The following is a 16,031-nucleotide window of genomic DNA, read 5'->3' on the forward strand; positions in this document are numbered from 1 at the left end:
TAAGGGTATGGCTAGCTGATGAAAGCTAAAAAGCTTGAAATATTGTCTCCCTTTATTTCTTTATCAGCAAAATATAAATTTGATATAAAATGGTTTGTCGTGAATGCGGCTGCTTGAGGGCTCCTGGATTGGAGCTGAAAGGCAAAATGGAATGTGTAACTGTAATATGTTATATTTTCAGTACAAAAGGATACTGTTATTTTTTGATTGCAGAATTTGGTGCATGCTAAAATCATTTTGTACCCTTACTAGTGTTTCCTACATTCCCCCACGTGAAGCGTGATGCCTGTATATATCACAACTATGATATCACAACTATTTCCATTTAACAATCCTATTTATTTCTTTTGTTTAGGGTTACAATAAAGCTTTAGTCAAACTCAAACTGAAGAGACAGGCACCAGAGGCAGAAGATGTATATTTGAAAAAGTGGGTATCAAATTCTAGGCATACTGCCACTTTTCTTTAATTTTCTAGCTAATTTTCTTATTCGTAAATGTGATCCTAAAGGATGGTGGATACCAATGCTTTTGTTCCACTGAGCGAGACCCTTCAGGATAGATGAGTAGGCATCCTGATGTGCAGCTAAGTCAGAGAACAAGACGTTTAAAGGCCACTAAGGCAGGTTGGGATTTCCAAGGTTATCTCCCACAAAAAGTTCTCAAGATGCTTCCAGACAACCATAAAACACTCATTTATCAGCAAACCAATGTGATTCCTTCTCTCTAGCCTTCCAGGAGGTCCCTCTTATTTCAGCTTACTGCTGTTGTGTTTCTGAGCAGGTGAGAGCTTTTTCAAATAAAATACTGGCTGGTAAGCCACTCACTGGCTTGCTTTCTAAAAGTAACCTGTATAATCACAAGATCAATACTATTACTGGAAGTAAAGATTATATGTGATTCTGGGTCACAGCAGGTAAGAAGGAGTCACCTTATCATATTATTATGGGCCATTCCCATTTCCCACTCTTGATAGCCAGTTGGGACTGGGTCCTTTACCTGTTCTCACTATTTCAAAGCTGTCCATTGACCTACAAAGTTGGAAAACCTGCCTACCTAGGTCCAAGATAGGAAACCACAAAGAAGCCACGGCATTCTATCAAACATCACACTAAACCACAACTGCAAACAGTAAATCTCTCCAAATCATCATTTCAAAATTTAGCTTCTTAAAATGAGAACATGGATCTAATTCAACTAAGGGCTTTCTGCTGCTTGTGGCTTAAAGAGTCTTTATAGTATCATCCTGACCATTGCTATAGTCCTATCAAGGCAGAAGAGATTGTGAATCGCTAGCAGAAAAATAACCAAAGTCATCCCTCATTATAGCATTGTACAATATATGGACACCAAGACCTCTTCCTCATCCCCTACCTCCCCCCATGCCTTAGTAATTAATTTACTCAGTCACAAGTCTCGTTTGAGACTCTGAGCTGCTGTAATACCTGACCTGGTGAGGTAAGAGGGAACAGCTGCCTCCTTATAAGTATTCCATATATTGGTTCTTCAACATCTATATGTAGCTGTTGGAAGAGGTCATTTGGTAGTTTACAATGTAATACACGGTGGTTCAGTGGCTAAGACGCTGAGCTTGTCAATCGAAAGGTCGGCAATTCAGCGGTTCGAATCCTTAGTGCCGCGTGAGCACCGGTTACTTGTTCCAGCTTCTGCCAACCTAGCAGTTCGAAAGCACATAAAAAATGCAAGTAGAAAAATAGGGACCACCTTTGGTGGGAAGGTAACAGCATTCCGTGCGCCTTTGGCGTTTAGTCATGCCGGCCACATGACCACGGAGACATCTTCGGACAGCGCTGGCTCTTCGGCTTTGAAACGGAGATGAGCACCACTCCCTAGAGTCGGGAACGACTAGCACATATGTGCGAGGAGAACCTTTAGCTTTTTAATGTAATACTATCAATCTTCAGCTTTATATTGTAAACCTGGGCTCAGTCAGAGAAGCCACGGACATTTTGCCCAGGTATCTGGAAACTGTTGGAAACCCAATGGAATGAAACAAGTTGAAATTGATCCCTAGCAATATGGAGTTGCTGTTTGCACATCATGGTTCCCTTCCAGCTCAAGGTTGTCTCTCAACAAGGTGGAACTGCGCCTGAGATAGCAGGACCGCAACTTGGGAGTCCTTTTCTACGCCTAGCTACTGCCTAATGGCCAAGCGTTTCCCAGCTTTGCTTTGTATGCCAATAGCAGCTCTTCCTAGAGCCCGAGACCTGAATTCAGTAACTGCTGTCATTAACACAATTTATCTGAATTTCTGTAATAAGCTCTACAGGGGCTGCTGTTGAAAACCACACAAAACCTTCCAATTAGTCCAAAATGCAATGGCTCACTTGTTAACCAAAAGTTGCCATCCTGATCATTATTTCATCTTTTCTGTGGGCCCTCCATTGATTTTTGATATGTTTCTAAGTGCAATTCAACTGATCAGGTTTATCTGAGGTAGCCCTGTGTGGCTTGGGGCCAAGAAACCTTTTTATATTTGTATTGCATGTTCCGGCTGTTAGCTATAAAGTCTGTAACTGGAATAAATGTCATACAAATCAAATAATAATAACACTAACAACGAATTATAGAACTAAATGTGACAGATGCTAGTTTAAATCCATACATTGCACATTCTCTTTAAGTTCATGGTGGTTGGGTTTTCTTTGCCAATTAAAAACAACCAATAAACCAAGCTACTGAATGCCTGAAATGGACCATACCAGTGATTGTTAACTTTTTTGGCACCGAGTGCTGAAATTGATGCGTGTGCATGCTGGAGCACTGGAACCCAGAAGAGAGCAGCTGGGCGCATGTGCGCGGTGGCCAGCTCTTCTGGGTTCCATTGCACGCATGCACGCCGGCCAACTGCTCTCTTCTGTGTTCCGTCGGTCACATGCACGCTGGCCAGCTGGTTTTCGCATGAAGACTAACCTTGCCGGTGCACATGTGTGCGACGGAACCTGGAAGAGCAGCTGGCAACAGCATGCATGCCCACAGAGAGGGCTCTGCATGCCACCTCTGGCACGTGTGCCATAGGTTCACCATCGTGGGACTATACAATTACAGTTGGAGGGCAAACTGACTTAAGTACTGTGCAATGATGGAAGGGGTCAATTTTTGTCATTTGCATTTAATATTTTCCTATCCTCATTTACACCCACAGTCTCTACTTCATTGGTTGCTGACTATGAGGAATGGAAAATGTTGAAGGCAATAGCATCATATCAACTTGAAATAGATGTCACTGTGAGATAGAAAGGCAGCAGCAGCTGCAGGGGGGGCTGTCATACCATCAGTCTGATCAAAGCATGCACACCCAGAAAGGGCCTGAGCTTCTTTAGCAATGATGCAATGGAGCTTTCTCATTTTGACAAAACAAAGCAGGAGCAGCAAACTCGCCAGGGAAAAAGCTAAAGCAAACAACAAGAGGCAGGCTTTATTCACTATGTACAATGTAGCCTATGATCAGTCCTGTCTAGTACAAACAAGCATATCCACTACTTCAGTTTAGATTAATTTCATCAGGACCTCTCTTTTTTTTTTTTTTGTACTGTATGAGCGTTAAAATGTTGTATCTAAATAAATTCTTGGGTTTTATTCCCCCTTTGCATGACCATCTCTAGACTGGATATAAGTAGGGATGTCTCCAGAACTGGTGACAAGGTAAGAGTCATATGCTTCTTTCCAGTTGTCAAAAAAGAAAAGAAAAGAGGATGGAGACATTCGTTTTCAGTGGGTTATATTTACTTAGCAAATTTATTTTGCATAAACTTTCATCTGATTTTATGCACGTATCTGAGAGTAAATAGGTACATAATACATGCATACACATAAACAGGTAGGGGGAGGGATTATAAAATATCAGTTTAGAAAAGCAAACAATACCACAATACTTTAACAAGAAACATACTGTGGTTGTTGGGTCATAGACCTGTCGAGGTTGTCTCTGTTGTGTTGATTAATCTGTTAGAATAAAAGTTTTCAGCTTTGTTCCATTTAATCTTCTCATCGTTCCCACCACCCATCTCCTTCCACTTATGACTGTGTGACTGTAATTTTGTTGCTTGTATCCTTACAATTTATTGATTGACTGTTTCCTAATATGATTTGATTGCTTATTTGTTCCCTATGACTATCATTAAGTGTTGTACCTTATGATTCTTGATGAATGTATCTTTTCTTATATGTACACTGAGAGCATATGCACCAAGACAAATTCCTTGTGTGTCCAATCACACTTGCCCAATAAAAAATTCTATTCTATTCTATTCTATTCTAGAAGAGAATCAACTTCATGAATTGTTACTTAGCTATTTTGTATAGGAATTTAATGTTCTTTATTAAAAATGGCTGCTCCCTTTGCTAGGGACAGATGTGCTGAAATCCAAAGTACCCTTCCATTTAATATTTTATCAATGTATATACATTTATTTTGCACATCAACTAGTCCACTTGTCCTCTGAGAAGCATATATTTCTATGGGTCTTCTTAAACTCATAACTCCTGCTCAATGTCTAGGGAGATATTCCGTCATCCAGGTCATGTTTGTCCCAAAGGTGCTTTTTCAAAAGGCAACAGGACTTGTCTTTGTTTTCTTTTTTTTTCTCTTGAAGATGGTTTGCTTGTCATCCAAGAAGCATCTTTAATTCTGAATTCCCCATCATTCAGTCACAACTGAAGAAGCTTCTTGGATGACAAGCGAAACATCTTCAAAGTCCAGTTGTCTTTTGAAAAAGCAGCTTGGGACTCCTGTTCAAGGAACTAGGAGCAGTCGTGGCTAGGAATATCTTTGCACAACTTTGTGTTCGGCCCCAGTTGCACTCATTCCTGGCTCAAGGTGGCCTACTAGGGTCACTCATGTTCTGGTCATCTGGACATATAGTTGGATTATTACAGTGTGCTGTACATGGGTCTGTGTGAAAACTTCATCTGGTGCAAAATGGTGCAAGCAGTTAGGTACATTACCTTATCTTACCTTACCTTAGCTTACATTACACCTCTGCTGCACAACCTGCATTAGTTACGTTTGCTTTTTGGTCCAATTCAAGGTGCTGCTGTTGATCTTTAAACACTTACATGGCATGGGACCAGGATATTTAAGGGACTCCCTCTTCCAAACCTCATCTGACTGTCCCACCAGACCTAATAGAATAGGCATGTTCATCCAGAACACAGGTGTCAAAACTCGCCGTGTCACCTTGCCGTCATGACATTTTATGATGTTTTTCCCCTTCACGGAGCTAGGGTGGGCGTGGCCTGTGCCTGACGCATCCGGCCATGGGTGATAGTTTGACACCCCTGATCTAGAGAGCTACATTTGGCAGGCGCCTTTTGCGCCATGAAATCTGTATTTTCCTCCTCTCCCCCACACCCCCGGAGAGATGTAGTCAGCCTCATCCTGAGCTTTCAAATTCCCTCAAGTTCTGGTTATGCAAACAGGCAGACCCAGCAAATCCTTCTGTCTATTGTTTTTCTTCTTTTATTTAGTTCTGCTTTTATAGTTTTTAATGTTTTTAAATAAATGCAATAGGTTTTTTTTAGATGACAATTGTTTTATATGTATTGTTTTATTGGATTGTTGTACGTCGCCCAAAGTCACTTTCTGTGAGATAGCAACCGTACAAATTTGATAAACAAATAAAACCTGCCAATCCCAGAGATAATTACAGTTTATTTTTTCTTTTGAATTCTAAATCATATTGACCAATTCTCTTTGCAGGATCTCATGAGGCGGCAGATTTCCACAGGACAGTATGATACAGTTTCTGCGAGGGACTTTCAGAGGTTTGTTGCTGTTTACATCATAACCCCAGTGGTCTTCAGTCGTTGTAGACCTGGGGTTCACCTTTTAGACCACAGGAAATCAACCTGAGGGCCCCAATTTGAGGTTCCACATTTAAAGTGGAATCTTCACACAAAATATACTGTAATTCCTGCTACAATCATAATATATTTTATAAAATAAAATTCCCAGACTGAAATATAAAAAAACCTTGGCTCTTCCCACATTGCTTCTCCTCAATGTGGCTCTCAGACATCATTACATTACCCACCAAATGCAAATTTAGGGATGTAGCCTTTAATTCATACCATATATTTGTGTAGTCATAATGCTGCAATTAGCAACTGTTAATGCTAATTATTTTTGGTCAGGTGTTGTCCTCCTTTGATACAAAGTTCTTAGAAAATTCAACTGAGGCATTTTGGGTTCTAAAGAAAATGGCTCTTGGTTATTAACATAAAACAAGTGTTCAGTTTAAGAGTTAGCTTATATATTAGCCCCTAATGTATATAAAATGTATATCTTTACAACATTATTTAGAGGGGAAAAGATTTAGACTGCAATTCTGTGCCTATTAATCTGGAAATTTCATTGAACTCAATGAAATTTACATTTACACAATGAATTCAATGAAATTTGTAACTGAATCAGTATGTACTATTAGACTGCTAAGTGACTAACCAGTTTTCTTCTGGTTTTGTGGGATTTTATGCCTTACGGGTCGCTATCAGCTTCATAAAGGCAAAAATTCCAAAACTCCCTCAATCTCCTTTGTTATTTTGTTTTAGGCTTTCTAGATACACAGAAGATTTGGAGAGACAACTGAAGGATGTGAATTATAGGCTGGACACAATTATGAGAACTCTCCCTCCAGCTCAATACCAACAGTAGTAGCAAGAGGTGAGGATTTGTTCTACCACTGGCTCCTGGTACAGTGAGAAGTTAAGGTGTGAATTGACAGGCACGGGGGAGGGGGAGAGATGCACATCTTTCTTTAAGTAGTCTTGTCTCCCCTGGGCTTTTCCATTTCAGCTCCGTTGCTAAAAAAAAAGGTTTCTATAGATCAGGGGTATCAAACTGGCAGCCTGCAGGCTGGATGCAGAGACCACGCCCACCCCATCTCCACAAAGGCAAAACGTCGCAATACGTCACATGACACAATCAAGTTTTGACACCTGTGCTACACATTAATTCACTGGCCCAGTGCCAGAAATTGTATATTCCTGCAGTGGTGCATTGTAAATATTTGAAGGCAAATAATTTGGAGAACATCTCCTAAAATTAAAAATACAAATTGTAACGGCAAACTTTTTTAGCAGCAGAAATATTTATAATTAGTAACTATATTTTCTGTATTTTGTTATCAAAGGCAGTTCTTGAACGTATTTCATCTCGCTGAGCCCCTCAACTCAGGTTGGCATCATTTATTCTAAACAACATATCAGATTTTTCTTCCATCCAGTAATGAAAAACTGATGGAGGTCAAAGCAGTACTTAACAGCTGAAATTCAGAAATTCATTTCTGAACTTTTTAAACACACAAGGTTTTTACAGAACATTTTATGTGCAAACATAATTCTAGGAGTTTAAAAGGAATTCTTTTCCTTAAGTCACATAGTTCGTCCCTACTGCTCTTGCAGGGACTGAGGTGTGTGGGAAGATTACATTTTTTATTGTTTTATGCAAACACATTTTGAATTAGGTACAAATTATACAAGATTTTAGTGTGTTGGTTTTTAACATTAGTTGTACAGGTATGTCAACCAAGTCCAGTTACTTCATGTTCTGATGGAGCAAATTAATTACTGTAAACAAAAAAATATTAAATATTGTAGGATTGGTCTTTGAAATGGGAAGTAACCAGGAATAAATTATTTTTTCCACCATGGGCAAATATTTATATCTGTTATAAATGACAGAAACATGCTTGCTTTTGCTTAAATTCTCCAGCAAATCTAATGCTGCATATCAAATATATTGGAGATAAAGGGTTTTTTTAAACCTACAACTGGCACATTATAAAAATGGTACATTTTCTAAAGCACAACTATAGAAAGAAAAGTTTATAAGATATATTTATAGGCCCCTTTTCCATAACATCTTCAAAGTGACTTATAAAAAGAAAAATTCAAGTTAATTTCTAATCACCTTCCAACTATTATTAGTTTGGATAAACCACTAGAGAGAAATAGACTCAACATTTTTTTAAACAATTTAAAAAAAAAAAAATAACCTAGCAATTCTTAAGAATTATACTTACCAAGATTTAGAGGCAAAAATGCAAAGAGTGTGCGTGCGCACGCACATACACCCACACACACAAAACACAAATATAAATATGACAATAGAAGTTTTTTTTATTATAAAAATCTATACAATGAAATGCCAGACATAGCAATCATTCATATCTGGTTTATTTATATATATATATTTATATATCTATATATCCACATATAGTTTTTACTTATATGAAAGTAAAACTGTGTTATCACAAAATGCCTAATTCTACCATTTATTGCTCAATAAGATGGCACAACACACACTCTTAGCATAACTGATGCCATGCTTGCTACAAACAAACAGCCAAACACTGCAAAGCACACACAAAAGCAGCTGTTGATTCTGAAGTGGAACCAATTTGATCACTCACTTTATAAAAATATTGGGATCATATAGATTTAAGCATTATAAAGGAGGAATATATTATTTAAAACAAACATTTAAATAGTGCATATTGATATTTTGCATGTGGTATATAAAACATTCATGTACAACACTATACAGTACACATAGGTTTTGATATTTGATGCACCAGTGATTGCAGATTGATGGAAAAGTAACTGAAATGTACATTGCACAATGAAGTTGAACCAAAGCCACGGAAAAATCTCCAGATTATTTCCCGATTTTGTAATTCACTACAGTCCACTAAAACCCTTCAGGCTGTATAAAAAGGCAAAACATTAGAGTATAAATTCATTTTAATAGTCACTTTTGGGTTCCAAAATTACATGCCTAGAATTACAATAAAAACGAGAAACACAACCAATAGAAGTATGGCGTCTCTAAAATCTATTTTCTACCTATTACATGTTAACACATCAATCTGATGAGTTTACATGCCATTATTTCACTGAAGTTCATTTTCTGGTTTTTCAGAAAAGCAATGAAAAACAATTTGTGTTGGCATTAGCTGTTCATAACACATGCAGCAAATAGGCACATGCAAAAACATGGCCACAAGACAAAATAGATCCAGAAGGTATTCAACACTTAGGATTTAATCCAGTCAAACCATAGAAGCAGGGCCTATGTGTAAAGGATTCCATATAAGCCCTTGGCCTCTGTACTGTATCTCATATGTAGGTACTCAAGTCATTTAGAAGGATTTTGGAGTGCAGTTAAAAAAAAAAAAATCAGCTGCTGTTGTGTTATGTATACTAGGCAAAAAAAATGTCAGTTAAAAAAACCCTCTAGGTTCTGAAGCTTTGACATGCAAAAATTGTGTCATGCCTGCCTTGAGACAGATCACTTCTCTTTCCATTTCTGGGAATGGAAGTAGAAAGGCTTCTTTCAAAGCTGGTTCTGTCCAGCTTGTTCAATACATTAATTACATTAATTGTAGCCCTTGGTAAAATAAGTTTGTTTCAGATACAGCAAAAGTGGTGTAAGCTTACTGAACTGAATGAATCTGAGCACCAACACAAGGGTAAGATGCAGTCTCCAATTCAGACTACACACTGTCACCAGTAGACAATAAATAGAAATTAACAGTAATGTAAGTCTTGTAGGCAATATGTGATATAAATGTTCAGGTTTTTCCAAGTTTTAAAAATACAGCAAGCAAGGTCACTTTCTGGTTTGTCCATTGTCATCTGAAACCGGAGAATGTACTTTATATTTCAATATCCACCTATCATTCTATTATATGAAAGATGCCATTTGCAATCAGTTATTCCACGCGGTCCTCTGAAAGGCATTGCAGTTTCTTTATGGTGTTCAGGAGTATTCTTAATTGGCTGCCATTGTCTTCCATACTAAAAAGGCAACAGAGGAGTTCAGTGTAATACTAATAAATGCAGATGAAGCGAAGTTAGCAGGTCCAACATTTCTGAATGATTCTAGAATAAAAGTCTTTTGAGAATAAGATATATTGTAACTTTTTAAAAATGAAAAAAAGAAAGCAACCCTTAAAGTTGGACAGATTGAGTCACAATTTAATTTTTTTTTTTTCATTAACTTTCTAGATTGGACCTACCTGTCCTTCTAAAGTGTACAAAAACTGCATTCTTTCAACAAAGCAAGACAAAAGAATACCCCTAATAGTACTATGGGCAGCATATGAAAACAACCGTTCTTTGTTATGGAGAAACATAATTTATTTTGATGGATCTTGTTTGCTGATAAGGACTTCAAGAAGACGCAGTTTAGCTTTAACTTTCTTGTACTCTCGATACTCATCAAGCATGGGTCCACGATCCTCCTTCTGAACATTCCTGAAAAAAATAAAATATGTTGTTAAAAAATCTTGGCTGGCTTACTTTTTTAAAGTAGATAATGGAGGCATCAAGTAAGTTTTTCACTCTACAGATTTCATAAGAAAAGGGACTTGATAGAATCCTTCCTTCTGATAAAACATAATTTCTGCTAACTAAGAAGAAATAAACAATGCCTCAGATTATGTCTTATGACTACCTAGACTACTGAAAATGGCCATGCAAAACCACATTCACTGCATTTAATAAAACTGAATAGCATTGCACTGATATTTTATGAATGATAGACAGGATGATAGAAAAGTGAGAGACTTAACCCTTCTGGAAAACTGAAGCCGTGGAAAAAACGTCATTCCATCCCGTTCTACCCCCACGAAGCAAGTTTTACATTAATTCCAGGGGTAAACTAACCACCTGGTAGGAAATGGGCCACTCTTTTAAGTGTGTAAGACAAACCATCACCCGAAACTACTGAAAACTAGAACTGGGAGTTAATGCCACCGAAAAGGCTCATCTGGTACTGTAACAGGAGGAAAGAGAAAAACAGTTCAGATGCCTTTTAGAGGTTCTGGTTGGTGTGTGAGCAATGACGGGGGTTGAGCAAAAGCAACAGCAACCATTTTCCACTTAGATTTTTTTCTCTGAGTGTTACCGGATAAGTCCATTCTTTGCTCACTGCACCGCCATGAGCTTCATACCGGCATAGCTGGCATGCTGCCCCTCGCAGCTGTGCTGGTATGTAGAACCTTGCGGCAGTGCTGCCATTTGTGTGTGCAACGGCACAACAAGCCTTGCAGAGTCCTGCTCCAAGAGGCTGCAACGGTGCGATGAATCTCATAAAGATTCATTTCTGGTGGAGTTTGGGGAAGAGAAAGACAGACTTCTGCTGCAAACCGTGGTTGCCGCCTGTTCCATAGCCACAAGGTGAGCTGCAGGGCCCTCGGCTGCAAGGTTGCCTGGCACCATGGGCAGGGCTGGGGCTTGCAAGAATGCGCTGGAAATATCTCCAGGCACCCGGAGAGACAAAACTCCCTGCCCTCACTGGATCAGCTGATCCGTGGGCCATGGTTAAGGGGCCCAGCAGCCATGAGGTGACCGGGAAAGGGAAAGGCTGCCTCCTGTGCTGGCCACGCCCAACCCCTTCACTAGGGCTTATTTTTGGGGTAGGCCGTATATTAGTCCCACCCAAAAAAAATTGGGCTAAGTCTTACTTTCTGAATAGGTCGTATTTTTGGGAAAACACGGTAATTTAATAACTGCAATGATTCACTTAACAATTGGCAAGCAAAGTCGTAAAATGGGGCAAAACTCATTTAACAAATGTTTCAATTAGCAACATAAATTTGGGGCTCAATTGTGGTAGTAAGTTGAGGACTACCTGTACTTGTTATCTAAATGCAATGAATGTCTTATTTGCCAAATTAACCTACAGTTGTAATGGGCCTACTCTTTTTTATTATTATTATTATTATTATTTTGATTTATATGCCGCCCTTCTCCGAAGACTCAGGGCGGCTTACAATGCGTTAAGCAATAGCCTTCATACTATTGTATATTTTATACGAAGTCAGCTTATTTCCCCCTCAATCTGGATCCTCATTTTATCTGCCTTAGAAAGGATGGAAGGCTGAGTCAACCTTGAGCCTGGTGAGAATTGAACTCACAGTAATTGCAGGCAGCTGGAAGCTAAATACTACCTTTCACAGTAGCATTAGTCTGCTGCGCCACTCAGGCTCCTTGATAGTATGCAATTAATATACTCTATTGATAGTATGCAATTTTTTAATCTTGTTGGCTTTCTACTAACAGAACCAATCAAATAAAGACTTTTCAGGACCCATCTCTTTGGTCCTCCTTCCAACTTCCCATTTTTTAAGGATTGGTCAATGAGAAAGTGGTGTATCTGCAGCCACAGAATATCCTAGAAGTAAATTATTTGAAGCATGTGCAATCAGAATTTAGGCCCAGGCATGAGATTGAGACGTTGGTCATTTTGGTTTGTCAAGGTTTGGGGTTTGATGTCTCAATGGCTTTTGATGCCAATCATCTTGGTATATTTTTGCACTGACTGCAAAGGTTGTGGACTAGAAGCACTGTTTAAAGTGCCTCTGCCATTTCCTGAGTAAACAATTCCAATGAAGTTTGGCATGGCACTTCCATGTGGACACCTAGAGGTATTGATTTTCTTTTCCCTATTTTTTAATAACCATACGACACCACTGAGAGAAATCAGTCAATTTCAGATGCAATATTACCATACAAATTATGATACTCAGCTACCGGTATATACTGCCAGTGATGGTACAGAAGCCATGACCTGAGTCTGTAAGCTGCTAAAGCTTTAAAACATCTACATGAAACTTCACGAAGATCATTCTAAGCTATGAAATTAGTTATTATCTATATCCCTATGATATCCAATGCTCCTGCCACCTAATTCAAAAAAGTAATCGGTACTACTGAAAGTTGCCTGAACTGTATCATGGGCAGATGCAGGGAGAGAAAGCTGAAATTATGCCCAAGCAACATAGAATTATTGATGGTCAATAACAAACTGGTCTCGAGAAGAGATACTCTGTTAGGGTGGGATTCTTCTTGCAGACGTACATCTGCCGCCCTGATTTTCAGCTGACATGGGATTGAAAGATGACAGCTGCATCAGGATTACATTTGCACAATTATGATTAGCGCAGCAGCTATTTCTATTTTTAAACTGGGTAGATTTGGAAAACTATTTTTGCTTTGGTTACATTTTACCTTGGCTATTGCAACATACTTGAAAGTGGGCCCATCTTAAAAAGTGCGCAGAAATTGTAACTATTGTAAAACGCAGCAATTGAAGACTGCTAAACAATAAGAAATACAGTATCTGGATTGCAAGGGCTACTGCTTTGCAGAGTGCTCAACCACCAAAATTAAAGGTATTGGCATTAACCTTTGCCAAAATGGTTTAGAATCGTATTATATGAATGGGCCTGTCAGGCCCAAAACCAAGAATGACAGGTGGACATTTTTTCCAAGATCAGTTCTTTATTTTACATCTATAGGAAAAAAATCTTGCCAGACTGAGGAGTCCACTATCTGCATCTATAATAACTGCATCTACAATATACAATGTGGACTATTGGGGGTGGGCTATTTTCACTCTCTTTCCCTCCTCCAGGATACCTGGGCTGAATTGCCCCTCTGGAATACATTTTCCTCTTGGGGGTCCATCTTTTTACTACATTCCATCACTCTACCTCTCTCACTATGAATCTCTTTGGCATTTAAGATTTGTAAGGCAAGATATTCTGAAGGTGGCTGCACTGCCCAAAAGTTTCCCTGGCACATGGGAGAATCACTCATAATTCATGAACTGCAGGCGGGGGGAACTGCATATAGTCACCATTCTGTCCTGCTTTACAAGAGCAGTCAAGATGCTCTTTCAGCTTCATTTACTTTTACATCTTCAGTTTAATGTATGCTTTTTCATTTTTTTATAGTGTGCATCTTACTCTTAAGCCAGTCTGACTGGTCTAGTTCATAGAAGGTAATACAGAAATCAAATACATTTTAATTATATAGTCTTTGGTATGATTAAAGAAACTTAATCCAATCTCTTATATAATGTATCCCTGAAAAAATACTTTGAATGGTTTCTAATAACTCATTAGATTTTGATTAAATAAAATACATATAAATAAAAATCATGATTATTAATAAATTTTTAAAAAATCTATGTGTATTAATTCTCACTAAATAGCACCCAGCAAAACTAATGCTTCAATTAAAACAAGCATATTTCCTCTTTTATTAACAATGCAAATCTAGGGCAATCAGTGTTATATATTAAACTGACCTCCCATTTTGTTGATAAAATCCTTCTTCAAATTCCCGTAGGGTTTTGCGCAATTTCTTTTTTTCACCTCTGGCTTTCCAAAGTTGTTCTAATAATTCAGGCCTAGAAAAATATTGTAAAAAAATACTCTGGCTGATCAATACCATCATGAATGGCCCATCCCCTAAAGGAGCACAACTTAATTAGATAACTGATAACTTTAGAAGCTTTTATTGAATATTTTTTAATTTATTTCTTTAATTTGTTCTCTCGCTAATAATTCAGATAAAGAAAACTAGACAAGTGATAAGTGATAAAACTAGAGTTACATTTCAGGAGACTCTTCATTGAAGGGGTATGCAAAATGTTCAAGAAGTTTTCTGATGTCAAAGCAGCCACTATTAGGATCAGACACTTTTCTGGCTCATTTATAATATTTTGTGTATCACTGATCTATTTTAGATTTAATCAGAATCCACAAATGATTTTTAAAAATAAGCAGCAGTATATTTGTTTGGTATTTGCAATGTCATATTTACTTACATGGAAGCTGCTCGGATACTAGAAAGTCGAAGCTCTCGAGTTAGTTTTTCTTGACTTTCTTCAACATCAGATTCTGAGTTTTCCACAGGGCTAGTAGCAATGGGATGTATTTGGGCACTGGATTTTAAAATATCAGTCAATTCTGAAGATATATCACCATCTTCTTCCTCTTCCTTAAAAATAATAGACAAGTTTTAAGGATTCAAATAATGGGACATATTTTTTTTAAAAAAATATTACTACCACAGATATATTCATATATATGTGTCTATGGCAATTGATGGTTAAGAATTGTGTGGACATTAATGTGAACTCTAGTGTTCAACCCAACAGTGGTGCTAGCACCCTGGGAAACACAAACAATGGAAACAGCAATGCACAGTAAAGCAATGGGAAAAATCACTTGCTATTGTAAATTGTCTTTTTGTATGGTTCAGTGTTTTATAACAGAAAATTCCAGAGGCACTATAAAATATTTTTTATTTTATTTATTTTTATTTATTTTTATATGCCGCCCTTCTCTGGAGACTCAGGGCAGCTTACAATGCGTTAAGCAATAGCCTTCATACTTTTGTATATTTTATACAAAGTCAGCTTATTGCCCCCACAAACCAGGTCCTCATTTTACCCACCTTAGAAAGGATGGAAGGCTGAGTCAACCTTGAGCCTGGTAAGAATTGAACTCGCAGTAATTGCAGGCAGCTGGATGTTAAATGCTGCCTTAGTAGGAGGCATTAGCCTCCTACGCCAGTCAGGCTCCAATATAATTGTAGGTGTAAATAGGAACAGTCTAACAAAATATTTAAAAAAAAATTTCACCCCAAAATGCTTTAATAATACTATAAGACATCTATTATAAAAATAGTTTTACAGCATTTAGCATTTGTACAAACAAATATGTATTTAAATAATTCAAATGCACTGTAAAGAAAGTTATCTGTAAAGATATATATATATATGTATATGTATATGTATATGTATATATAATACCTATAACCTAAATAAAAGTATCCTTCCTTTTAAAATGTAATAAAATTGTCAAAAGCGCAAGAAATGGGGTTTTTTTAACCCAAGACTGATATAAAATCAAGCATTTGTAGGTCTCCTACTGTTTTACAAATTATAGAAACTGTGTTATCCAGGATATTCTGAATGCAGGATCATTTAAGCTCCAATATTAGACTTCACGGAAGATATTAAGTAGGAGATCAATAAGATCTTCAAAATTTCATGTTACAGTACCTCATCCTTTGTATTAATAACATTGGGTTAAGAAAAAATTTTCTGGACAATTATACTGCCAGAGATGTCACCAAAGCAACACTTTATATGAAACAACTTAATTCTAAGCACACAGTTTTATTATTGATTTATTAATTATATTAACA

At 37.7% G+C, this 16,031-nt stretch overlaps 2 protein-coding genes across 8 annotated transcripts in view; one reads left to right on the top strand and one right to left on the bottom strand.

Annotated features, from left to right (window-relative positions):
• The window catches only part of PKD2L2 (polycystin 2 like 2, transient receptor potential cation channel), a 30,619-nt gene extending 20,524 nt beyond the window's left edge, over positions 1-10,095 (top strand). Inside the window, exons 11-16 of one of the 2 annotated variants that reach the window (XR_015732578.1) lie at positions 356-429; positions 3,626-3,665; positions 5,722-5,786; positions 6,573-6,684; positions 7,154-7,197; positions 10,032-10,095. Coding sequence is in view for 1 of the 2 variants with exons in the window: in XM_034403298.3 (XP_034259189.1) it covers positions 356-429; positions 3,626-3,665; positions 5,722-5,786; positions 6,573-6,675 (282 nt within the window). In the remaining variant the exon portion in view is untranslated. The remainder of the gene's footprint in view (positions 1-355; positions 430-3,625; positions 3,666-5,721; positions 5,787-6,572; positions 6,685-7,153; positions 7,198-10,031) is intronic. The other variant, XM_034403298.3, reaches the window with a different exon arrangement.
• Positions 10,096-10,141: 46 nt separating this feature from the next.
• The window catches only part of FAM13B (family with sequence similarity 13 member B), a 63,376-nt gene continuing 57,486 nt past the window's right edge, over positions 10,142-16,031 (bottom strand). For all 6 annotated transcript variants that reach the window (XM_087887477.1, XM_087887476.1, XM_034403288.3 and 3 more), the window contains 3 exons: positions 14,644-14,816; positions 14,122-14,223; positions 10,142-10,280 (listed from right to left, as the gene is read on the bottom strand). In XM_087887477.1, the coding sequence (XP_087743603.1) occupies positions 10,163-10,280; positions 14,122-14,223; positions 14,644-14,816 (393 nt within the window). In that variant the 3' untranslated portion in view covers positions 10,142-10,162. The remainder of the gene's footprint in view (positions 10,281-14,121; positions 14,224-14,643; positions 14,817-16,031) is intronic.

Source organism: Pantherophis guttatus, chromosome 2 (assembly GCF_059756535.1).
Source record: "Pantherophis guttatus breed Tessera chromosome 2, ASM5975653v1, whole genome shotgun sequence".
Classification (NCBI taxonomy): domain Eukaryota; kingdom Metazoa; phylum Chordata; class Lepidosauria; order Squamata; family Colubridae; genus Pantherophis; species Pantherophis guttatus.